General features: G+C 39.9%; 1 protein-coding gene across 1 annotated transcript in view; it reads right to left on the bottom strand.

Annotated features, from left to right (window-relative positions):
- IL17REL (interleukin 17 receptor E like) overlaps positions 1-27,316 on the bottom strand; it is a gene marked incomplete at both ends in the record, with an annotated part of 46,027 nt that overhangs the window by 4,246 nt on the left and 14,465 nt on the right. Inside the window, 13 exons of the mRNA XM_084262375.1 lie at positions 211-270; positions 2,866-3,011; positions 3,355-3,412; positions 4,074-4,121; positions 7,031-7,194; positions 9,943-9,997; positions 11,247-11,318; positions 11,485-11,624; positions 12,463-12,507; positions 14,027-14,141; positions 15,387-15,496; positions 16,308-16,457; positions 22,955-22,982. Of these exons, the coding sequence (XP_084118501.1) occupies positions 211-270; positions 2,866-3,011; positions 3,355-3,412; positions 4,074-4,121; positions 7,031-7,194; positions 9,943-9,997; positions 11,247-11,318; positions 11,485-11,624; positions 12,463-12,507; positions 14,027-14,141; positions 15,387-15,496; positions 16,308-16,457; positions 22,955-22,982 (1,191 nt within the window). The remainder of the gene's footprint in view (positions 1-210; positions 271-2,865; positions 3,012-3,354; positions 3,413-4,073; positions 4,122-7,030; positions 7,195-9,942; positions 9,998-11,246; positions 11,319-11,484; positions 11,625-12,462; positions 12,508-14,026; positions 14,142-15,386; positions 15,497-16,307; positions 16,458-22,954; positions 22,983-27,316) is intronic.

The raw sequence follows: 27,316 nt of genomic DNA, 5'->3' as shown, positions 1-27,316 counted from the left end.
GATCATGGAGAGCAGCTTATCTGTCAACTAACGTCATCTCAACAAGAGGTGGTAGCAACACACCAAGCTGTAAAATATGCTCTTTGCCACCTCCATTCGCGTGGTAATCAGATTTGGTTGGGAGGAGGAAGCTGGTTTTCTTCTTGTTTGTCTTTTTTTTATGTTTTAGTTTATTTTGTACAGACTACCTGGGAGAATCAAGACACATACCTCAATGCAAATTGTTGAGCCACACATTTCCCGTGATGTAGCAATTGATACAGTATCTCCCTAATGAAAAAGGAAAAAAAGAAAATAAAATTGAAAACTATTATTTTCCATACCCTGGGACCATGAATCATAGAATCATAGAATCTTTAGGAAAATGTACTGTGTCTCTGAAGCTCTTTGGCTCATTTGCTAATAATGCTACATGTTCTACTGCATCTGAAAATTGGTGAAGTATATATGGAAGGTTATTTATTTTCAGACATATCCCCAGATCTCAGTGACCATAAGCAACTGGTGTAGTTTTGCCAAGCACAGTTTGGGCAGCACAGGAAGAAGGCTAACATTCCTGCATTTTATGAAGCATCATAAGGCAGGACACCCTCCCCACCGTGGCTGCTCACACCAAGTTAGCCATCTTCACTTCTTTTCCCTGGTGTACGAGCTGAAGGAATGACCCTTTCTTTACAGTTCTTCTGGATTTCCCTTCACATTGTATGCTGAGAACAAGTTTAGCCTTGGGGTAAAACTGTCCTAAATGAATGTTCTGATACTTAATGTTTGATTGTTTTCATTCTGTCCTCAAAATAATGTTAGTTGCTCTGCTATTTCTATGAATCCTACATTGCTCTATTTATTGTATCAAACTCCTAAAATAACTCAGGATAAATTAGATATGTTCCTTTTCAAGCACGATGAACAGGGATTCCTAGGCAGAGAATGAACATTGCTTTCTGGGAACACAGAGCTAAGGCACAGTGAAAAAATTGTGTATGTTACTCATGATGTTGAGATGGGGACTGTATGGAATTTATGTGGGCTCCCATTCTGTCACAGTAGCAGAGGACATAACAGCTTTGTACCAGAGGGAACAGCATTTTGAAATGCATCAGCATTCTTTAAAAAACACACGGTTCAATACCTAGCTGTGATTTATTGGTGCTCCACCCTTACCCTTCTCACCTAGCAACTCGCACAGGGAACCTTTAAAACCAGAAAGTCTGAACTCCACAGATTTCATGTGAAATAAGCTGATTGAAGGGAGTTGCCACTCTTAAGTGTTCACTGAACATCATGCTTGACAACTCTTCTATGATCTCCATCTCTGCCAGTAATACAGCATTTCCCCACACATCTTGTCCTATTAGGAAAGACTCGTGGCAGTGTCCTCTGTGGTCAGTGTCAACTAGGATAGCTGTTTTCTCCCAGGCTTTTCCCCATGATTATTCAGCTCTAGGGTCTATTTCAGGAGCAGTTGTCACGTTCCACTTAATCATGTCCACAGCTTAAGCAGTAAAGCTCTTAAGCAGTAAAGCTCTTAAGCAGTAAAGTTGGGAAACTCTGCTTTTAAAATATGATCTCTTACACTTGGCACAAGAGACATCATAAAGACCTAAGCTGATTCATTAGAAAATAAATTCATCTCTCATCGTAGCTGCCAGCTTGCCAACTACCCTGGTACAGACACCTTGCACACTGAAAGCACCAGAGGTACTTGAAAAAAATCACAGCTGCAGCACATACCAGAATACAGTGGCAAAGAAAGAAGTACAGATGGAATATATCCTGAAAAGAGGCCAGGTGTAGGAGCTACAGCAGGCTTGTGTACTCTAAAGCACACACTCCTACAGGTGAAGTCTATGGGTACAGCCAGGAATAACCACAGAAATCACAACATCCAGATATCTTAATTTTCTCACAATCCCATCGTATTGATCTCATATAGCTGATTGGTGGAGCAGACAGCAGGAACACACACTGAGAGATGGATATAAGACTACTGAGGAGCTGGCTGCTGAACCAGCAGGATGTCTTTCAGCGTGGTGGTCCTAGCAGCTCCCAGGACCTGTCCTGCTAATATTATCCTCTTTGAAAAACAATGCTGTGGCCACTCTTCTTCTCCCTGACCCCACTTTCCAGATGGACCTCCCAGTAGATCACAAATCAGGCCAACAAGGTAAGTCTGTTAGGCAGGGTTGAAGGGCAAGAGCAAGCCACAGTACTGCACGGAAAACACGAGACACAGACCTAATTGCAATAGAGGAATGAGTCTGCGCTGTGCGTGACTAGGTGGTGCCTGAAGCAGAAATTCAATCCTCCCATAGTCTTTTCCCTCTCTGCCTCGCTTTGCTGGAAGAAGCAGTTGTGTAGCCACAAGGTCAGCCAGCACAAAAAGCCAATGGGACTGGAAACTTAACTATTTTTTTGCGTGGAGTTCGTTTTGGCAGCTGTGAGATTTAGAGCAGCTCAAGGTCATGGTGGATTTATGCCTTGAGCCTTACATTTTGTGATGTGAGATTTGCCAAGTCAGCTGTATCAGTGACCCATATTTGAAGCATTAACACTAGAATTTGCTATATACATAATGCAAATACTGCACCACAAAAATGATGTTAAAAGAATACTAAAGTTCCACTCAACTGCCACTTCCCTTTGATGTGACTCATTTGACTCCAAGATCCTTATTTACTTATTGCATCAATGTGAAATCAGAATTAGAACTACATGCTTTAAAAACGTTCCAGTAATTGTTCCAGTATGTACATGCATGGGTTTATTAATGCTTTCAAGCTGTGGAGCAGTAAATGGAATAATAAATGAACGCAGTAAGATATGTTTAAAAGCCTTGCAATGTTTTAAGAAATAATATATACAAACCACAGAGACTGAATGGTGCATCCCAACAGATTCGCATGAGGCCAGCTGCGTCCTGTTACACACAAGCACTGAGAACTGTGCCTTGGTTTGGGATGTGAAGAAAACTTGTATTTGTTCTGCAACTGCAGCAGTTCTCATTTTCCAAGCTGATATTAGGGGAAAAGACTTACTTTTAGATGTACAAGGACCATATATTATACTCTAAGTTGTTATATTTAAAATAAATGCCTTTTTAATTAGTTAAGTGCCATCAAATGATATGCAAGTAATTACTTTGATTCCCACAAGTCATTTTTTCTACTGATAAATACTTGGTCTACTGGGGATACATAGAAGTAGCAAGCTGACACATCGCTTTGCCACAATTTACAGGCTGCAGTGATGTGAGCACACCCCACTTGCTTACTGGAGAAGGCTCATATCTAGTAACTGATTTAAATATTTTTTTCACAATTTAATGTTATCTAATTTTTAAAAAAATATATTTACCTGGAAATTCTCCATGAGCAAATGGGCATTTAACCCAAGAGCCTTGCTTGGTTGTAAACTGAAAGCAGAGAAATCTGTTAGGAAAACCAATTTTTCCATTTCAACCCTTGGCATACAGGACATTCAACTGGAGATGAAGTTCAGTACATTGCAGAAAGCTGCAGGAAGGATTTTCCTGGTCTACGGTATCTTCCAACCCTTGATTTAAATTAGGTCCCCCAATTCTTCAGATTTTAATCAACATGCTTGTTTTACAGAAACACATAATTCCACTGACTTAAAAGTAATCTAAAAGAACATAGTAATATGCCTGTGTTAACCTTCCATGGCATTCTTTTCTCAACCAGTGTAATGAAATGCACTCCAGTAAATCTAGTGTGTCGATCACTTCCATTAAGAAATACTTAATATGGAAAACTTTACACATTAAGTTCAGTGCATGCCTCAAAGTTTGCACTGACCCAAAAATATTTTTTCCCTGCTTTTACTTAAGCAGAGAAAACACAGGGCACAATCTGACCCATGTCCTGTCTATCACTGCTGCTGCACTTCCAAAGGACCTCCTTTTAATCTAATCTTTCACATTTCCTTTATTCTTCCTCCCCATTCATCACAGCTATGAAACAAAATATTGATCCCATGGAGTATCAGCAACTCATTCTTTTAGAGCTGGCAGCAAGAAGGCAGTTAGTAAGTGTTTTACAATGAAATCATTTTACCTTCATGCAAAGTCTGGGGTGAGTGTCCACACGAGAATATTTAACCTGCTTGAAAAGAAACCATTCAGCATTAGCTAGTTTCGTTAACTAGTTTCACAAAATCAATTATCCCAAACTGTTGGGGTTTTATTAATGAGAAAGGAAACAATTTATTTTATAAATATCCTAGAAAGTTGACTGCAATAGTAAGACTAGAAACAACCTCTACTTTGGATTACTGAGTAGTTTGCGTATTGTAATCTGTAACGTGTAGTGATCTTTATAGTCACTCCGACCCATTAGAGCTAAATTAACTGATTCTGTGGTGGCTTGTGTGCAAAATTCTGACTACACAGTTATCTTCCTTCAGTCCCTTATTTACCACTCATCAGTGACTCAGCAGAACTCTTAAACATACACCCAAAATAGTTGTTCCACCTTTTCCGAAATTTTTCAATTTTCCATATCCTTATCCCAGAAAAGATTTAATTTTAGACATCCACTTAAGTGGCCTACAAAATGTTGTTTTCTTGATTATCAGCTGTTTACCCGCCAAGAGCTACACTATAAAAAGCCTCACCTCAAGTAAACAATTACTACCCATGTAAGTAATCCTACTTAAATAAACACCATTGCTCAAATGACTGAGCACAGAATCATTGAATCACATAATGTGTTAGGTTGGAAGGGACCTTTAAAGGTCATCTAGTCCAATCCCCTGCAGTGAGCAGGGACATCTTCACTGGATCAGGTTGCTCAGAGCCCCATTAAGCCTGACCCTGAATGTCTCCAGGGATGGGGCCTCCACTACGTCTCCGGGCAACCTGTTCCAGTGATCGACCACCCTCATACTGAAGAACTTTCTCCTAATATCCAACCTAAATCTCCCCTTTCCAAGTTTAAAACCATTACCACTCATCCTATCGCTGCATGCCTCTTCCCCAGCTGTTTTATAGGCATGTTTCAGGTACTGGAAGATCACTTCAAGATCCCCCCAGAGCCTTCTTTTCTCCAAGCTGAACAAGCCCAACTCTCAGCCTGTCTTCATAGGAGAGGTGCTCCAGCCCTGTGATCATTTTTGTGTCTCTCCTCTGGATGTGCTCCAAGAGGTCCATGTCCTTCTTGTGTTGAGGGCTCCAAAGCTAGACACAGTACTCCAGGTGAGGTCTCACCAGAGCAGAGTAGAGGGGCAGAATCACCTCTCTCAATCTGCTGGCCACACTTCTTTTGATGCAGCCCAGGATGCAATTTGCTTTCTGGGCTGCAGATGCACATTGGTGGCTCACTGGGGAGCACAACAGACCCTGTACACAACGCATGGTGTTGTGACCAAAGTGATACATCTTTCCTGTAACTATTTTGAGAAGAACATAATGAGCGTCCTCGGGTATGTCTACAATAGGGCCACAGAAGATAGTTCTGTAAGAGTCCACTCAGATAGGGCCATCGACAGAGGAAGCCTCACCATAATTAGAAAAGTTATGTGGCTTTTGAGCCTAGGTCAGTGCACATGCATGCTATTGGAGCGTGCAGCGTTGTGTGGATTTACTGGGGTAGCTGGCACTGTGAGGAATCTCTGTGGTAGTCTCCAGCACACTATATAGAGATGTTCCTCAGGGTTGCATTACAAGAAATGGAGCAAATTCAATATTAAACCTTTTAGAATTAATAAGAAAAGAATGCAAAATTCATCCATCGTCTGTAATAAAATAATCTTTGATTGTGTTCTGGGTAATAGATATGACCATTACCAGCCAAACCTCATTTTAGGCTGCTTTTATTTTTTCCTGCTAATTTTCTTTTCCTTTCCTGTTGACAGCAGATGATGAATCCCACAAGGACCACTCACAAGTATAAAATTAAATATATTTGGTTTTGCAATCAAAGCTTTGTTGAAACCCATAAAATGATGAATCTGAACAATCGCTAAACACTTGGCCAGGAATTCCTAATCAAAAAAGCATTCAGCAGCCTTGAGTCAGTGTGTGTGTGTGTGTGTGTCCCAAATCACGTCATCAGAGTAATACTCATAAAGTTTCAAATATTAATAATTTGCATTTGATTTCGTTTGCCTTTTCAGTTGTTATCCCATGTTTACTGGATTCTCTCCACAATCAGGGAAACCTGACACCTTCATTTCAAGATGAAAGCCAGAATTCTAACCAACCTGGTAAATCCAGTGCCTTCAGCATCATGAGACTTCAAGACCAAAGTATTCAGTAGTTCAGGATACACACAGTGAAAACCCCTTTCAATTTTAGAACATCAGTGCTGGAGGTACTGAGGAACCCAATATTTCAATAAAAACAATTTCAAGATACTGGACCAGTTTGAGGAAGGCACTTCAAAGAGCTCTTAATGGAGTACAAAACAATCATGCCAAACCAAGGTACTGTTATGTGTCCAGTAAGTTTTAAAGAGATTCATCTCACTTGCATTTTAGGTGTCTAAATGTTAAATACACAAAGGTGATCTGATCACAATAGTTCTTGTCATAACCAGTGGGGAGAAAGAGGTACCTTCAGAGAGAAGTTCTTTTGCCCTTCCCTATACACCTATCTTCATATGAGAAGAGTTGTCCTCTGAATATGTTTAATTTATTTACTTTAAAGGGAATCTGAGACAAATAGTGCATACTTGAGCACCTATCTTTTAGACAGCAAAGTCAGGGCAGATGAATCACGCCTTTTGCTATAAATGAAAAGCAGACCCTATTTACACCAAAGAATTTAGCAAACATTACTAGCTTCACAGTCATCTCCCCTTTTTATTTCTTAACAGTTGAGTCAGTCAATATGAGCTCTTTGAATAAATCATGTGGTTAGTGCACAATAACAGATTGTGATTATGAATAGTGTTAAGTATCAGAGAAGAGAGGAATCTCCAACTGCTCTTATTCCAATTGTTTGGCTCCTTGCATTATACCTCTGTGCATGGCTTTCAGTCTCACAGTTTGAATAGATGTGCATAGCTCTTACTTTCTCAGAAGAATTTTTGTAGGAGTTTTGTATATCTTCACAGTGGTCGTTAGACTTCATTAACCTGCACAGGTTAACTGTGACAAACACAGGGCAGGCTGGCTCCCAAGCTAGGGTTTGTGTCGCTGGGTTGTAAACAATGTTATCCCATAGTGCCGTTGTATCTGTGCACAAAGAGTGGAAACATTATTAAAGGCAAAGATGAATCAAAATTGTTCATAAAACTGGCGCCTATCTGCGTGCTTGAGACCAAAAGTGTTGCTTTTCCCTCTCCTTGCCATTTTCTTCAGTCAAAACTGCTGCATTTCACACTGTGACTGTGTTAAAACACCGAAGTGTTGGCATTTACCAGAGGTACTCAAACTGAGAGCTCAGTCTTACCAGTCTCCTACTGAGGTGACAGATAGGCATCACCAGGGAATGACGTCTTGACCCTCAAGTAGGCTGCACTGGAAGCATATTCTCTGCAATGCAGGGAAATTCCTAACCAAGGACCTTCAGTTAACTGTGTATGGTAAATTGGAATGAATCCATACATTGGTGACTAGAGGTCATGGTATTGGAGAATCAGGCTCTGTGTGTCTTGTGTGGGACTTAAATGCACACAATGTATATGCAAAAAGAGAAATTCAAATGTTTAGCTGAAGATTGAGACCTCCAAGAGTAAGAAAAGCTGTGTGGATGATTCACAATCATTTTCCCACAGCATTTAGATAAATCTTCTTTCTGCAAATACTGGACACATAATTTCAGACCTAGTCAACATATATTTAGAGATATCTTAAATAGGTACTATTATAAAATAAAAGGTGTCATTTGTTTGATTGGTCAAATTAGTCACTTCATACTGACTTTCTGTTCCGCTTAGCTGTACACAGATGACAAACTTTCCAGCATGAAATTCAAACTGGTATTTCAGTTCATACATTAGGAAGTAATTTGGAAGGTTTTACACTTATTTCTGCAACTACTCATGAATAAAATCTTGAAAACATGAATGTTCAGCAGGAATGAACAAACAACACCCATGAGTAGAAAATGTATCAAAGTGAAGAAGCACAGTCTGCATCAAGGAGTGGAAACACCAGGAGGTCAGGTTCAACTTCTATAAAGCATATCCACAATATCTTTTGGTATTGCTTCTCTCAGAAATGTCCTGAAACACAGCCTTTTGCTATTTTCTAATCAAAATCTTCCAGACCCTTAATTCTGCTAAGCCTGTTGCTATCTTAACTTTATGTCCCAAAGCATATACATCAAAATACCAAAACTTTCTGTGAGGTGGTAATTTTTATTTTGTTTTCAAAAACCTGCTGGAATTTTAAATTTTTTTATATGCTGTTTGTAATAAATGGGTATGTACTATAACACCAGTATTTGGAGAATATTTCATCTGACTGCAAAGTCCTTGTGCCTAGCAGTTCTGACAGTTTTCACAGCTAGAGTTTGAACACTACAGATAGAGTCTGTAATACCATAGAGGTAATGTGAGCGTAACCCTAATGATTAAGACATCTCAGTGTTGTTTCCAGGACTGCTCATTGACTTGTTGTCTGAGTTTCTTTGGTTTTGTCCCTTGTAGCTTCCTTTTAATTACATTATAATAAAGATGGTCATTCACCTCCAGTTGTTCAGTAACCAATAGACATTCTTTTTTTTCCCCTCTTTTTAGTTACATTAACCCAGAAGAGTTATATCACAGAGGACCTTCTTTCCAATACACAACTGTTAATAACATCCTATCACAGAAATAGGTCTATAATCCCAACTTTATTACAACTGTGATAAATGAGTCAAGAAAAAAAAGGATCAATCTGTTTCAGATGTGCCAGCAAATAGAGCTGTCATGTAAGGAAAAAAAAAAAGATTTTAAAAGAGAAAACAATTTAGCTCAAAAGCTGGAACTCCTTATATACTTAAATAGCTGGGTACTAGAGTCTGAAAAATTTCTTGAAATTCCTAGAAGGAGAATAGTTGAGGATTCTTCTAAGTCCTTAATTGCACATACAGAGAAAAAACACCCCTTCTGATTTAGTCAGGCTCAATCCATTGCAACAAAGGATTGGTAGTGTGACAAACACTACATTCTGCTGCAAAAAAAATAAATCAGAAATGAAGGCTGGGTTAACTAAAGATGAAATTCCTTTCATTTTAAAAATAATTTATCAGCCCTGCAAAAATGTAATAGGATGCAGTGAATGTTTACATGGTCCTGTTATTGGTTAGTGGTTTTATTCTCTCTCATGTTTTGGTGGGGTTTTTTATGAAAAAAAAAAAATAAAATCCTTTTTAGCATAGCCTGTGGAAAAATACTGTTGTATTTATGTTGTACTTAACAGAATAAACTACTTTGGTTTTTTTTTCAGGCTATGCATTTTTCTATCTGCCTGGTAAAACTTTCACTAAAGATCTACATTATATGACAATTTCTTCTTCAGCTGTCCTCTCAGACCAAACTCTGACTCTGCTGGAACACTTTGTGCGAGGAATTTTCAATTTAGTATGGGAATTCCCATGTGCAATTAACTGTCTTCTATTTTAACTCCCATCTCACTCCTTTAAATTGGGAGTCAGACACCTTCTTCAAATCTCTCAGGGAAGCCACCTTCTCACCCCTGCATTTCAAAGCTGACCTCGGTGGCTTTTCTTCCTTCTGCCCAGTTTGCACGTGACTTAAGAAAATGTGGGAAGTGACTAGAAAGTTACTTAGTGTTTATGTTAGCATAAACTTTGTGAACTATTTGGTTTCAAAGTAAATTATTTAATCTGCCCACAGTATAACAAAACAACATGACTATTTCCTTGAAGTTTTGCAAGGTATGGGTTCCACCTTAGATTAATTTCAAATTGTGACATACCACTGGAGCTGTGGAAAAAAAATCTTATCTAAAGAGTAATAATGCAATACTTGCCGTTTTCAAAGGGGCAAAGCTGTATCCTCCTTGCATCTGGAATTGCCAGCCAACCCTATAACCCAAGAAGTGGCCATTAGATAGAGATACTCAGGTACAGCAGTTTTTAACATTTCAGACTGAATGTGACAGAAAATCTTTCCACTATGTAGAAAGATGCTATAAGAAAGCTTTGGAAGTAGTTTTTTTTAAGGCTGTTTTGCACTAGATACCTATTTAGTTGTTCAGCATTGGGGGGGAATTGGAGCTGATGAACTAAGATGATTCCTTGTAGCACTGTATGCCTACTTTTCCTGAGTCATATATTTAGCATGTGTTTCACCAGGCTAATGAAAACATGTTCTTTGAATCTCCTTTGTAAGACAATCTCCTTTCAGTTCCCCACCCGTTCCAGATTTTGTATGTACATCTTCCATGTGAATTAATCCTTCTCAAATGCAGATACAAGAATTACCTACAGTATTTCAAAGAAAGCCTTGCCCATACTTTCCTGTTAACTTGGAATGATCTAACCCACTGGATCCATGTCCACATTTACATTGTTTAAGCATGTTAGTTTAATCATCCAGCAATGAACCACTGCACTCTGATATTTTTTGTCCACTGTTATTTCTAAATGAGGACTCACATCTTACATCAAGAATTCTTTGCATTAGAGCAAGTGCATGAACTTGCACTTCATACATTACACTTATGAAGTTCTCTAGTCTCTTCCAACCATCCCAGCCCTCTTCCATTTTGATTACATCTCTCAGCTGTATTATCAGCAAATCTCATTAATATGTTCCCACCTTCTGTGCCCATGTCATTGATGAAAACATCTGTACAAGAACTAAGTGTGGTCCTTAAATAACCTTTTGACTAGCACAACTCCATTCAACAATAGTTGAGTTAGCCCTCCAGCTAAGTACTATCTAGCATACAAATCTTGTTCTCACCCCCAGCTTCCTCAATTCCTCTCTGAGTTTCTCAGACAATACTATATCAAATGCTATGCTGAAATTCAGTCAGATTAAATTTTCTGATTTTTCATTGCTTATAAAAAATCAGTCAAATTAATCTTACACAATACTTGCCACAAATTACTTTAAATTGTATCCCATTTTCTTATCTTCATGTTTTAATTAGTGTTTCCTAAAAAATCTCTTCTACATTTACATAATCATAATGTCAGACAAGCCTTAGTCAAAAACATGGCTCTAGAGCCTTTTCCTGCAGATTTTTCCTCCTTTCTTAGCACAAATCCCAGATAAAATTTCTTTAATCAGAAACACAAGTGTATACCAAAATCAAGGCTGTATTACCTCAATGCAAAGACAAGGGAGTAGCTGAGAATATTTCAAGGAAACTGATTTTAAAGATTCCTTCCCTTTTATCTGCAATGGAAAAGATAGTCATGAATGCAGGACAGTAAATGACATTTAATGAAGGTAAATAAAGATACAGAAGGGCATTTCCTGTTATAATATAACCTCAGTGAGCATTGCCACCTATAAATCCACTCCCCACCAGTTCAACAAGCTGTTCTGAGCTTTAACTCACCACAGCAAATGCCCCAACATCTTCACAAGTAAACCATTTGTGGCACAGGCGAACGTAATAATCTTGATCTCGAAGAAAGTTGGATACATTTACTGATATAACTTTTCTTGCCCTGTCTACATTATAATCAAACTTTCCAGCTGAAAAAGAAAATTCAAGCATGAAATTATCACATCTCTCTATTACATTATTTCTGATTTTGTTATTCATTTACAAAAATGTACAGAATATATTTCATAACTTGATGGAAATAAAATTCAACAACTATAAACTCTTATCTAGGATGCCTTAATTAATTATATTTATATCTTGATATTCCTAAAGGTATTCTTATTGTATGAGATATAATAACTTTCACAAGAATAAATTTCAATATTATTTGGTTTTAAACAAAAATTTAAAATTTTATAATAATAAAATGCTGAGAGGACAGGACACCTATTGATTGTATTTCAACCTTAGTACTATAAATCTTCTGTAGTCCGTGTACAAATACTTGAAATACACACACCGATGCTACTACAAAAGCTGATTGTCCCAAGGTTGTAATTTCATTGCACAGAGAATGTGTGCATCTGTGTTAGACAAATACAATATATAGGGGAATAAAAGGGGGTGGGTAACATTCACTGGTATGCCAAAATCAAGACAGCAGTTTGGCAAATTAATTTCAATCTATTTATGAGGTCTGTCTATAGACAAAATGTAAAACTATGTTTTAAAATAAGGGACACAAACCTATTTCCAAAGTTTAAGTATTAAAAATGTTGTCAATATCTTTATCTGCCATATAGCATTCTGAGTCAATATGCAGAAACACATTTTCCAGCATATTATCCGTCAACTACACGGTAATTATAAGTAGTGGTAGTTGTAAATCATGTTTTCCCCCCCTGCTTATTCAGCTATAAAAACATATTATTGTATAGGTCAGCAGAAATATGTCAAAGCTTTAAGTTATATAAAAGATCAGCTCACCCGAACAAGCTGGAATATATTTTCCTACATCACTGTTCCTGCAATCTGCAAAATAGAAGCCAGACTTTTCTTCAGCACCATTTTATTTATATAACTGTAAATAAACTGACAAATTATCCAATAGGTTCCAAACAGGAAACCTCTCTCTTATACCCTTTTATAAAGCCAGATTTACATCCACTTCTACATAAACAGCAAAAATAGAATAGTGCCGTTGCCACACACAGAGATTATATCACAATTTGCCTTAAGGAGCTATCACAGCAGTGTGTGGTTTCTACTGGAAAACCTCATCAGCAGTTTAAGGTGGTGACCTAGGGTATAACACTGCCGTTCTTCACCAAGTACCTAACAATAATTAAAGAACTATTAGTAAAAATAACAACTTAGATATTCTTTCCTTGAAAGCTATTCTTGTTGTTTACCAAGCTTATTCCTCTGTTAGAAAAAAACCTGTGTATTTTTGCTATTCTGACTCTACTCTAGGCTTACAAATCAACACCCTGTTTAGTAACCAGGGAGCTTATGAGAGCGTGTGTCAGGCAACACTTTCCAAGCTGATATCTAATATTTGTAACTCTAAAACTTAAAGGGCGCTTTAAGAACACTAAATCAGCTCATAGTGAGCTGTCTGCTGTTTTCATCGCTCCTTGCTTGCAGCACTTTGCTCTCATTTCCCCACACAGTTCTTTTCCCAAGAGAAGGAATTCTTCTATTCATTTGTTTATTCATCCTTGTAAAGTGTCTTAACACTGAACTTTATAAAACCTTCCCCCTTAATTCATAAGGTACATCTCTACTTCGATAGCAAACCAGGACTTATCAAGAAAATGAAAGGCTTTTTAAACATGAAGCATCTTTGGTTTTACTGTACCAAGGGGCAAGGGCAACAGCTGCCCACCCACAGGCTCTGGAGGTGGGAAGGCAGGACGATTTTGTGCACTGGATTGAACAAGGGGTCTCATTTCACTTTTTGCACCACCAAAAGTATGGGGGACTTGTCCTCATTGGCCACACTCTGTCTTGGTTGAAACACAGTGCTGAATCTATGTTTATATGCATATGGCAGGCACTTTATGCCAGAAGCATGGAAAAATGTCACCCTGTCCAGCTACATGAAAACTGGTGACAGAGCAGATAATGAAAGTAAAAGGAAATTTCTTTACACTTTCTTACTAAATTTTCCTCAATCTCCAATATCACCTGTGACATCACTATGAAGAGACACAGAGGCTCCACCTTATGCACGCAGGATTGAATCTCCAGGCAAAGAGCACAATCACAAGGCGGCCAACTAGGACTAATGCATAGTGTAGTTCAGTTTACCCTGTACTTTTAGATACAAGCTCTGGTTTCTATAGCAAGGCAGGTGTTTATATGCACAAAATACATCACTGAAATGTAGAGTAAGACTGGCCCTGGACTACACGATTGATCATCGGTTAGATCAGCGTATCCCAGGATGTGGTTTGGCTTTGCATTTGTGGGTTTGTTGGGCTGGGTTGGGTTTTTCCTTTGAAAAAGATGTTTCTTGAAAAACATCTGGTTTAAGATGTTTTCCTACCTTCAACATAGTACTCCTGACTCAGCTTGACATCACAGTAATTTGGTACTGTTTTCATGGTCACATAGATGTGTTGTGCTACATCGACTTCAATGCAATTGAATTGTACCTGTACCTGTTTGAAACATTTAAAATCAAGTTTGGGTATGACTTACAGAATTCATGAAAACCACTGGTTATTAGAGTTAAGCAAGTAATATTCTTTTTTTAGATGTATTTAGATGTACAAGGAGCACTAAGAAGCCTCAGGTATTGTAGCCCAAAGGATGTAAAGCAAATAGCACTTCATGAAAGGATTTCAAAGAGTATCTTGAGGTCCTTTCCAACCCCTACAATTCTGTGATTCTGTGATTTCTAATCTAGGATGTTGCTATGTTCTTCACTTCCAGAAATCCAAATATCTACAAGCTATCAAATAATCCTAAAAGTATAGAGATACAGACACCCAATGCTTACTGAGCCTCAACAGCAAAAAGGTCTTTCATACTACCAAGAGGCACAGTTTGAATGATTTTACGAGCACAAACACTTGCAGAATTGGGAAAAAATGTCCATTTAGGTATTTAATGGCAGCTTCAGAATTGTTTTTCCTTCCAGTTTGTGAGAGGGAAAGTAGTGCAGAAAGTAGTACAGAGAGTAAGCTGCAACTGCAGTTTGGGAGAACAACTTTTGTTTCACATGTGTAATCAATATAGTATTTTAAAAAACACGTGAACTAACACATCTTGTATGTTATTAATAACAGCTATACTCCAGTGTCTGAAAGCAAAAACTAATCTCTTTTAAACAGTTGGTCAAGGATGTCGGCGGGGGTGGGGGGAGTTCTCCCCAGTTGCAAATTTTAATAACAAATACCTCTGGGTTTAGTGTACTGAAAAATCAAAGTCTGCTGTCGCAATTCTTGCCACAAGTTTAGGATAGATGCACACAAGTGCTCAGGCACTTGTCTGTTTTCTAGATGTGTAAATTCCAGTGATATGGTTGGACTTAAATCGTACGTGTGCTCTCAAAATCCCCGTGGTGGCGTGCTTCCTAGCAATTGGAGTTACAAAAGCTCCCCCACAATGCGGTGGAAACGGAACACTAGTGAGAGTGGTATGAAAATTCAACTTTGTAGAGGCAGCTTCTTTTGCAAAAGGGTAATACAAAGCACAAAAATGGTGGATGGAGAATTGAATTTATAGGTTCTAAAAGGACATGTTGTTACAGAGTTTCATTTGACAATGCTGAAGCATATATTTCGTTGATTAGTTTCCACAAAGCCAGTAAAAGAAAAAAATGAGAGATACAAAATAATTTTTTTTCCAAAGGCTCATAAAGATTTTAATGTAAAGCAACCCAAAAAAAAAAAGGATTCTACCTTCTTTCCATTAAGTGTCTTGCTTTTTATCTTAGCAAATCTCACACTCGTGCACTGAGATCGCTGTGTGTCCAGGGAAAGAGCACATATTTCCAGCCCACGGATATTTTCTGAAACGAGTTAGGAACAGATTTCAAAACTGTAGTTTGAGCAGCTTTAAGAAAAAGAAACACACAAAATATTAAAATATACCATATTTTAAGCTTTCCTTCTGAGTGAAAGGTACATGTGATTCACCACTGTTAAGGGACATTATATACAAAACACACAGGGGTAGAAGCAAGGATTTAATGCCAGTTGCTATACATTAAAGCTTTAATTATGTAAATTCTCATATAAATTTTAAAAAAAAAACAAACAAACAACAACAAAAAAAAACCCCTATTGACTCTGAGTGAAGCACAACAGGAAATATCTAAATAGTAACACACTAAGCACGTGAGTGGCAGGCTGTTAGTAAAAATAGACTATGCCCAAAAAGTTGCAGTGCTTTCATTTTATTTCAGTGCAGAGTTGTAACTTCAGACACACAAACTGTTGCTCCTTCTCTTGGGGCAGTCACTCATATCTGAATTACCAGGGCAGCCAGAATCAGCATGTGTGTGCATGGATGCACGTCAGAGCAAGGAAGAAAAAGGGAGTAGAGAGCCTGGGGTCACTGGGAGAGGACAAATTAAGTGGATTATTTTGGTAGTTAAAATTCAGTTGGCTTGCAATCTCGGTTCTCATTCCTTTGAGTGGGGCCAGGGCTTTATCCTGGTTTGTTGTAAAATGGTTTCATAAAAAAAATTAAAAAATCTTTCTGATACAATCACATGAAAACAGTTTGGACACAAATATTGCAACAGGGAACAGAATTTGGCTGAGCAGTTATAAACAAAAAGTAAACAGAAATTATTCAGTAGCAGAATAGCTTTCTACCATCCAGACTTAGAGATCCTTTGATGTTTAAATGAAGAGAGCATGGGCTTCCTTGGATGCATTTCATCACCGTTGAGATCTTCATGCTTTTCAGTGCCATAGAAGATAAAGATGCTGGAGCATCATGGCAGAAGGTGTTAAAAATGCCACCTGCAAACACAAATACAGAGACAGAGAAATCTCACTGTGCACAAGGTATTTGTGAAGGGAGAACGTGCCAAAGGTGAAGCTCCAGCTTTACTGAAATCAGTAGGAGAATATCACCAATGCCTCCAGCAAAGCCAGCACTTTACCTAAGACCTTCTCATGAACAACACATCTAGTTGGCTTCACCAGCAGTGCAGGGGGAGGTTGAAAGATTTACATTACAGATGGGGCAGACAATAAATTTCCTGGCTTAGGGAAGTGTTAACCCACACGAGGAAGGAATCAGGCTTCTAACAGTCAAGGGGAGCAGAGCACACCTTGTGCTTTGAAGTAATCAGATCTCCTAGATTGTGTCAGGACTAATAGTTTGCTTAAGCCTTTTTTCATAACCATCACCTGTATGTTGTGAGCACTCTTAAAGGTAGTATTTTAATTTTAAGATTGGCTGATGGTCTCAACTGCTGTTAAAATACCGTTTTCACACAAGAGGGCACCATTGCATTCCTAGTCATGGCAAAATCCCTCACACCTGCAGGATTTCCTTCTCCTTTAGGCCAGAACAGCAAGAGCAGAGTAAATAAACATTACCCAGGCCTTCTGCAAGGTGTAAACAGTAGGCACAGAACACAACTACTATGTCTCATCTTATTTTCCTATGCAAATGCAGTCATCCCTAAGCCTCAGGATATGGGTTTGCATAGCAGACTCCTGTAGGCTAATGTAAAAGGAAAAGAACTGTCTTACGGCCTCAAACCTCATCAGTTAGCCATATTTCATCTCCTCCCACTTCTCAGACTGCCCTGCAGGGAAATCTGTTATTTATTTATTAATTTCCACTGGTACAGTGGATTTAATCCCTAAGGCATTCCTTGGGCTTCTCTGCCTCACACGCATTATTTTATAGTCCCCAAAATTAAGAATTCAAGAGACTTTCAGAATGAATAGCCATTGACTTGGATTTCATCCCTCCACTTTGTGGTATACAATGAAGCACACCTCATTTTAGCTGTACCTACACCTCAGCAATTTCTTTGAAATATTTCTTACCTTTCTCACTTTGGTACATGACATGAAAATTAAAAGACACCCAAGTAAAACACAACATTTCACCGTACAATCTCCTCTACCTGTGGAGAGGCTGGAAGAACAAAAAACTTTTCATTTTTATTTGTCATACTTCTGAATATAATCCTGGGGGGAGTTCAACTAGTTAAGGGGAAGGGCACAGTTTGCAACAGCAGTGCCACGCTGCTGTGTTTGCCATAAAATAGAGGGTAACATTCTTAAATCATCAGGAAAGGTACATCCCTCAATGTCTAGCCAAGAATAGTTGTCAAGCATGGATGCCCACTTACTTACATAGAAAACACATCCACAGCTTCTCACAGAGGGAAAGTAGGGTGTGGAGGAGGAGGAGGAGGAGGAGGAATGGCACCCTTATCCTTAGTTACCGCTCCAACCCCTCCAGTGAAGTGCTCTAAATGGAAAGACTGAACATGTATTAACCTGTACAGATCCTCTTTCCCTACTATGAGACCTTCACTGTCACAGCATCCAGTTGCACCCAAAATTCACTGTTGGGGATCAGGTACTGATACTTGCAGGATGTAATGACAGGCTGACAGAGATGTGGTACCTCGGCGTGAATCTGTCAGCCCTTAATACGCCCTCACACTTGGCGTCAGGAGAAATAGGTCCTGCATGGTCCATACCAAGAGTCAGAAAAGACAAATACTTCACACCTGAATCTCAACTTCATCACCCCAGTTTTGTGCCATTAAGCATCTTGTAGAAGCAACAGGATGTGGTAACAAGAACCAGATGGAAAAGAATGGAAAAACAAGGATACTTTTACCTCAATTCACAGTACAGTCAGTACTGGCAATCAGAGAAAAAAAAGTAATTGTGCAAACCAAAGAAAAAGCACAGATCAAGAGCATGGAATGGGTGGTGTAACGATCCTGAAGGTATGTCAGGATGGACAGCTGTGTACAACACCCAATCTATCCACCCACGGTTAATTGGGAGGTTCTTACATTGCAGAACTGCCTGATAATTCTTACTAATAGTGTGATGATGAAGCTTTAGCTCTGCCTCATTGCTCAAAAAAGATGTTTTCTTTACTGCATTGCATGACATGCAGTTGTGGATACCAAGTGGTTTTCAGGAGGAATTATTTCTGCTTTACTCCCTGGTTGGTTGTGCAGATTTCTTGATCCGGGCCTAATCTTGCCTATTCCCCTGTCTGTGTAGAGGTGATTTAAGGTAAGAGCACTGTGTGTGCATGTGTGTGTGTGTGAGTGTGTGTGCACACACACACACATTATCAAAGCTGACAGTTCTTCACAAGGTACTGTGTTCGGGTGAGCCAGACCATATTATTTGATCCTAGCTAATTTTAGTAGAGGTTGCCATGACTTAACTGAACTTGGTCCTTAGTTATTACTGCCTGAAGTGTGGTATTTTCAGATGTCACGTGTTTGGAACTGTCTTGGGAGAATTCTAAGTCATACAGAATCACAGAATGACTAGGTTGGGAAAGACCTTTAAGGTCACCAAGTCCAACTGTACCTGTCCTCTACTAAACCATATCTCTAAGAATCTCATCTACCCTTTTTTTAAACACATTCAGGGATGGTGACTCAACCACCTCCCTGGGCAGCCTGTTCCACATCCCAACAACTCTTTCAGTGAAGAATTTTTTCCTGACATCTAATCTGAACCTGCCCTGGTGCGGCTTCATGGCATTTCCCCTTGTCCTGTTTCCTGTCAGCTGGCTGAAGAGACCATTGCCCACCTCTCTACAACCTCCTGTCAGGTAATTGTAGGCAGTGATAACGTCTCCCCTCAGCCTCCTCTTCTCCACCCAGCTCCCTCAGCCACTCCTCATATGATTTTCCCTCCATCCCCTTCACCAGCCTCGTTGCCCTTCTCTGGACTCACTCAAGGACCTTGATGTCTTTCTTGTAATTAGGGGCCCAGAACTGGACACAGTACTGGAGGTGCAGCCTCACCAATGTGAGTACAGGGGCACAATCACTTCCCTAGACCTACTGGCCACACTATTTTTGATACAAGCCAGGATGCCTTTGGCCTTCTTGGCCACCTGGGCACACTGCTGGCTCATATTCAGTCAGCAGTCAACCAACACCCCTAGATCCTTCTCTGCCTGACAGCTCTCCAGCCAGTCTCACCCAAGCCTGTAGCTCTGCACAGAGTTGCTATGTCCCAAGTGAAGGATTCCACACTTGGCATTGTTGAACCTCATCCCATTGGTCTCAGCACATTGATCCAGCAAGTCCAGATCCCTCTGAAGAGCCTCCCTACCCTCAAGCAGATTGACACTTCCTCCCAGCTGAGTGTCATCTGCACACTTACTTAGGGAACAGTCAATCCCTTCATCCAGGTCATTGACAAAGATGATACCTAGATGCATTTTTGATGTTGGATCAGTATCAGGCAGATGCACAGTTCTAGGCACTGCTGTAAGCAGGAGCACTGTTTTCCTTGATCACAGTTTCTACTTTCAAACTGAGAACAAATAAGTAATACACTGGATAAAATGGAATTACTCTTCCACTTTGGATTTTTTTCCATTAGTTCTATGATACATTTTGAGAATTGCAAAAGATGTTGCAAAACTCAGTAATAATAATTTAAATGGATCATATCATGCATAAGCATATTAGTTTGGGATCATAATAAGTATATGATACAAGGAAGAGCTGACAGAAAATAATGCTCATTCTATAAATCATCACAGTATGATGCTCATTTGTGACTAATTCTTCAGTAAACTCTTACCCTATCATCTTCTAATCCCCCTCTCTCCAGATAGTTTCCTCTGGAACACACACCTCTTTCCTTTCTCGTAAGCAGTTCAATCTATACCCCAGAATATATAGATACATCTTGCTACACAATCCATCTGCTGAGCAAATCATGACTAAATTTCATGTTTATGAATTATAACTGTAATTAGCCCTACATGAGAAAGGGGTTGTTGCTGTAATCAAAGATTCCTTAATTATGGACACATATAAACCCAGGCATAAAGAAGCCAAGGCTTATTATTCAGCATGCAGATACTTTCCTTGTACTTTTGCCAGCAGCTCAACCACAGCAGATTTTAATTTTTTTATCTGATGATGCAGCAATCATCTCAGAACTGTCATGACAGCAAAACACACCTTAAATGCACTTGGACAATAGAACCCAGATCTGAGCAATGAATACGCAATAGAAATGATTAGATGGAGAATTTGAAGCCCCAGGCAAGAAGATGAAATTGGATAACAGCAAAAAATACACATATACATTGCAGAGAAAACACATTAAGAACAGGCCCAGGCTAAGACCCAGTAGAAAACCCTAACTGGTCTTCTTCCTGTCTGATATTTCCTCCCCACAAGACTGTAAGAATTTGAATGACTTAGGATACTGACAGTGCTAAACCTGTGAGCATATCTAAAGCATATTAAAATTGCTTCTCTGAAGCATCATTCCATGAGTATAAATTACAGTAGCGTTTCAAACCTATTTGCATACAGCTTACCACAGTGTCTGATCCATCTGTGGACGATTCCACAAACTTCATAAACAAGCTAGATGTGCCTTCAGTTAATAAATACCAAAATTTACTACTTAAAAGTACTTATACCAATTACAAAATTGATTACATTTCAGGCTGACAGCCTCTCCTTCACAAGAGACTTCACTGCACAGTACATCAGAAGGGCTTCACAGCTGTAGTTCAGAAAGCATTTCAGACTTTCAAGGATAATGGGCAACATGGTGATACACGGTGCCAAATGCATTTTCTGAGAATCTAAAACTTTTTAAAAATCATTGATGTATTGATATCAATGCCTGAGTATGTTACAGGGAATTGCAAACACTGCAGTAGCCCCTGTGTACTACTAGTAGTTTAGAAGAGCAAGAGGGAGAAGGCAGAGTCGAAGCTACTGAGCCGACAACTGTGTTTTGTTGCAGCTAAAAGCAGCGAGTACTGCAGAAGCGGTCTACTGTACAGTCAAGGTCTTTTAAGGTAATTTTCCTTCAAATAATAAATAACAAAAGGAATTTCTATAGAAAAGGAAATATGGAAATGAGTGTACACCCACTGTTGCACAAGTGAATTAGGATGAAGACTAAAAAGATGTGTTTTTATCACCTCAATAAGGCTGAGTCATCCTACGTGTTTCTTGTATTAAAGATAGCTGATAAGTCACTTTTAGGCAGCACAGAAAACCTACAACCAGTTCTGCTTTGTGTGCATCACCTTGAAAGATAAGGATCTTTAGTTTACAAACTCTTCCGTGCTCAAAGTCTATCTCCAGCCAAGAGCTAAACATCTCATTTAAGATTACGTGCATCACCTAAGTACCTCCGGCAATCAACAGAGAGGGAGAACCCCTCTTGCCTCCCTCCCAACACATATTTCACCTTATCCTAATATGGGTGGAATGAATCACCACCTCGTGGTACCTGTACTGAGTCGCCACTATCGTGATTTGCATCTGTGTATTACCCAGCACAGATTTTAACTCACAACCAGCAGTACTGCAGGAGTCCTTCCCTTTGAGACCAGGGTTGAAGGGTTTGCTTACGTCAGCCGGTGCTGCCGAGGGCACGAAGCCGTGCTTCAGCTAGGCAGAGCACAGTTCAACACCCCTCCTTCTCTTTCTGCAACTCCTTCATTGTAGTTTGCGTGACTAGCAGCTCAGCTGCCTAATCCTAAAAAGATTCATTCACAGTCCTTGAACACAGCCAGCGGCGTTCCACTCTGCTTGCCGGTAAAGACTTTTTCAGAGGGACTTTGAACTGCATCCCTTCCACAGCCGTGTTCCTTCTCTCCACCTCAACACACTTCCCATAAAAATCATGTTTTCAGAATAAGACTGACAGCTGGTGTTCGGCTCACACACACACACACACACACACACACCCCATGCCGTTGCATCAGCATCTCACGCACTTGCGTCTCAGTGCTGCAGCTTCTCCTTCCCTGTCCGTGGACTCTGTGCCCTGGCAAGGCACTGTGGAGACAAGCAGTGCTCAGAGCTGGGCCTCCAGCTAGGACTGTCCTCTTGGAGGGGACCGCCTGCAAGGCAGCTCCCACCTATGTCCCTGCCAAGCGACTGTGTGCACTGGAGGCGTCATTGATGGAGGCTTCAGACTTGGGTAATTCAAGAGCCCATATTATTTCTATAGGCACTAATAACAAGTAGAAGCAACAAAGACGTGCCAAATGGCTAAGCAAATTCTTCCTGTTACCACCTATGGTAAAGAAAATTATAAAGCAACAACACATGGTTGTTATATAACTATTATTTATCAGAGACTATCAATTTCCACTGTTTTGTAGGAGGAAACTGTCGGTAAACACCCTGTCATGACAGTGATCTGATGTCACCAGGGAAGTGTATTTATTATCTGCAATAAATTATCATTATCTTTCAAAAACGAGTGCAGTGAAAACGGGAATGATGTATACTCACTGGAAGGTTTGCTTTTACAATGAATCCCCTGCAAACAGAAACAAAAAAAAATATATTATAAAAGCTGAGGTAATGATAAAAAAAATAAATATTGCTTAATCATTGTATGCAAACATAAACATACCTTAAACAAGTAAACATATCCACAGCCCATGACAGCAATAATTTTCAAGATAAAATAAAAGATTTTCAAATACAGTGACAAAGCACATCACTGCTGCATATGCGACAGCCTGGTACATATGAGCAACATTATCCTTATTTTCATGTATTTCTCCTGAAGTGGAATTGTTATAACAAGTGGAATAGTTCCACCAAATACAGACGCCGTTTTATCAGGTACTGCTATTCACACTGACCAACAGTTTACTTGCTGTTTTGTTAGACTTGATGTAGACTGCTTCATACCAGGGCAAAGAACACTTCTGAATATGAAATGATTTTTAGAAGATCCCACTGGGCCAATGGAAGGAAGTAATTGCAGTAATTGCAAATGAAGTTTAGAACTAAGGCTTGCCTTTTTATTTCTGAGAACTATCTGGGTCAGAATCCTGAAAAGGAAAATTCCTCAGGCGCAGTACCTACTGTATCCAAGTGGTGAAGTGTTTTTATGAAAGACAAAGCGGACCTGACACTGAGATTTTCACAAGATTCCAGCTATCTTTCAGACAGACTACATGCATTTTCTCAGTAAAATAAACACTTAACCACACACTAGAATTCTATAGAGGTCAAAAAATAACAAATCTTATTTTGAATACTGCGCATGACATTCCAAAGAAAGGCCGTTACTTAGCCAGCAAATGCTGTTTTCTGCTGTTGTGGCATTCCAGTTTCTGGCATAGCACTTATACCAGTCTTCCTTTGTACAAAGCACACATGTGTGTCCCCCGCTACACCCCGCTTTCCTTCAAAACCAGCGTCTCATTCACAGGGACACTTTTTGCCACACCCACAAAAGGAGCAGGCACCATCCCCTGCTCGCAAATGGAGTGGCAGCTCTCAGGCCATTTAAAGCAGCTCTCAGGCCATTTAAAGCATTTTCAGATCTTGCCCAGAAGCCAACAGTCTGCGACGTTTAGAGCCAGCAGAAGCCTCTCGGTGGGCACCTGGAAGTTTTCAAGCTGGAGACACAGAGGCAGCAGCCTCAGTAAGCATTAGCACATTGTGAAATAACTACTGCTTGGGTTTCAGGAGGCTTTGGTCCACAGGTAATTCTGTCCTCCCCATGAACAGAGCTGCAGAGCAAAACCAAGATTTTACTGGTGCTGGAGCACCTGCCCTACAAAGAGAGGCTGAGGGAGCTGAGCTTGTTCAGCCTGGAGAAGAGAAGGCTGTGGGGGGACCTCATTGCAGCCTTCCAGTACCTGAAGGGAGCTTATAGGCAGGAGGGGATTCAACTTTTAAAAAGAGCACATAATGGCAGGACAAGGGGGAATGGATTAAAGCTAAAGGAGGGAAGGTTTAGATTAGATCTTAGGGGGAAGTTTTTTACAGAGTGGTGAGGTGCTGGAACAGGCTGCCCAGAGAGGTAGTGGATGCTCCGTCCCTGGAGGTGTTCAAGGCCAGGTTGGATGGGGCCCTGGGCAGCCTTGTGTAGATCCAGGCCTGGAGGTTGGTGTCCCTGCCTGTGGCAGGGGGGTTGGAGCTCTATGATCCTTGGGGTCCCTTCCAACCCAGACCATTCTATGAGTATATGATTCTATGACTTTGCTTCTACACGGTGCTACACTGATACTCAAGGAAGGAAAGCTAAAGGAAATCAAACTTCTTTCCACAGCTGTTCTGTAACTGGGGTAATTCTACTTCAGTGGTTTAATAAATTCCTCAAATACTCCTGAAAGACTGAAAAACTTTGCTGATGCAATGTCATTTCTACTGTAACATGTTCATAAAAATATTTCTCACTTATGAATTATTTCTGCCCCTTCTCCCCCCCCCCAAAAAAAAAAAACCCAAACAACTTTCATTGGCAGCTTGCTGATTTTCCCAATGCCCATTCATCCACAGAAAGAAGACTACAGCTTTCTGAATAATTCAGTGCAACACCAAGCCAATAAAAGTGGAACATGCCAGCTCATATAAAACTACTGGAATTTTAACTGCTGTTTCACAGCCCTAATATTGAATTACTTCTAATCAAACCCTGCAGGATTGTGCCAAAGTAGAATCCAAATTCAGCCTACTTGAGGTTCTTCATGGCCTTGGGAGGGAATAAATGAATACACAAAATGACTGCAAAAACTCCAGTGAGGTAGGGAACTAGCTTTACTGGTGAGAAAACCTACCTGTTGGAATGACTGACTGGTGAGCCAGTGCTTACTGGAAGAAATCAATCCCTCATGAGGTTGAGAATATAGCAAATTACCTGTATGTTTCTAACTTCCCGTTTTGAAGGCAGACCATTGAAAACATTTCAGTTAGGTAGCTTGAGAGTGTTCCCAATTACCAGTCAAAATTTCATAGAATATCAACTTTAACTCCTCCAACCATTCCTACTGTTACACTCACAGCACAAAAATGCATTAGAAGATTCAGCCTTTTGTGTAAAGAAGGCAGGTGTTTTGGAGCCCTTGTTATGACACATGGAAAATGCAAATCATATATAAATAAATAATCTTAAGTTACAAACACAGAAAAAAAACCAATAAACCATCCACTTATGTGGGGCTGTGGGACAATGCAGAAATCCTGCTGTATCTTCTAGGCTATCCTAACTGATTATTGTTTTTCACTGTTGCTCAGATGAATCCTACCCAGCAGTGTGCTCTTGCAGCTCAGAAGGCCAATGGTATCCTGGGCTCCATCAGAAGAGGGGTGGCCAGCAAGGACAAGGGGGTGATTGTACCTCTCTGCTCTGCCCTGACAAGGCCCCATCTGGAGTACTGTGTCCAGGTCTGGGGACCCCAATACAAGAAAGATGTGGAACTGTTGGAGAGGGTTCAGAGGAGAGCCACAAAGATGATTAGAGGACTGGAGCACCTCCCCTATGAACAGAGACTAAAGGAGCTGGGCTTGTTCAGCCTGGAGAAGAGAAGGCTGCGGGGGGACCTCATTGCAGCCTTCCAGTACCTGAAGGGAGGATACAAACGGGAGGGGAATCAACTTTTTAAAAGGGTAGATATTGGCAGGACAAGGGGGAATGGATTAAAGCTAAAGGAAGGAAGGTTTAGATTAGATATTAGGGGGAAGTTTTTTACAGAGTGGTGAGGTGCTGGAACAGGCTGCTCAGAGAGGTGGTGGATGCCCCATCCCTGGAGGTGTTCAAGACCAGGTTGGATGGGGCCCTGGGCAACCTTGTGTAGATCCAGGCCTGGAGGTTGGTGTCCTTGCCTGTGGCAGGGGGGTTGGAACTCTATGATCCTTGGGGTCCCTTCCAACCCAGACCATTCTATGATTCTATGATCTGAGCACTTTCCAATACCATCTTGAGTTTATTTTCTCATTCTCTCCAGGCGAGAAAAGAAACATACCCATCATTGATTTTTGTTCTGGTGGGGAGATCTTTTGTCATTCTTGGGCACTTGGGTTTGTTCTGGGTGAGGAGTTGTTGGGAAGGTTTACATAATCAAACATTTGCAAAAACACTTGCCAGTTACAGCGAGCATTTGGTCACAAACTCAATTCCTTTTTTTAAAAAAAAAAAAAGTGTTTCTTTTATTGTACAATACCAAGGGGGGGTGTGTGTTATTTTCTTTTATAATAATTTTGCAAAACAGTCAAAAGAGACCATTTGTCTCCAAGAAGAACTCAAATAAACTAACCAAGTTCCTCTCCCACTTTCTATATCTTTTGTTTTCAGGAATTTTCAATGATGAATGCAATAGAAAAACATAACACACTAAAACCAGAATGGAAATTTTCTTCCCCTTTCACAAACGCTGTGGGTGTCTTTTATGCAAAAGTAAGATCCTGGACATGATAGTACATTTTACTCCTATACAGAGAGCATCTTTGATTCATATCTGCTCTGGCAAAGAGCCTAAGCAAAATATACTTACACAATGCACAAACATTTAGGGATTTTCCTATTTCTCCAGGGTTTTCCCCATTTGTGGTATTACTCAACTGTAGCTAGAGGTTATCTGAACAGACACCACCAACGTGCAGCATTCTGAATAGAAGGTGTGGTGCCAACTTTTTAGCTAGCACAGCAACTTCTCAATCTAAGCACACTGTAATATTGCTTTTTTTTTTCTTTTTCCTAAAGACAGTAAAGAAGAAAGTGAGATCAGCAGAGGAAGACTTGGATTTGGGGGCAGAGAGAATATTTTCATGAATTGAAATTGCCAAGGAAAAGAAACAAAGATTAGACCTCCTTCCCATTTCCTCTCGTATCTCCAGGCACTGAATCAAACATAC

Source organism: Gallinula chloropus (assembly GCF_964237585.1).
Source record: "Gallinula chloropus genome assembly, chromosome: 1".
NCBI classification, from domain to species: domain Eukaryota; kingdom Metazoa; phylum Chordata; class Aves; order Gruiformes; family Rallidae; genus Gallinula; species Gallinula chloropus.
The sequence above is the reverse complement of the archived record's forward strand: the minus strand, read 5'-3'. Positions and strand labels throughout refer to the sequence as shown.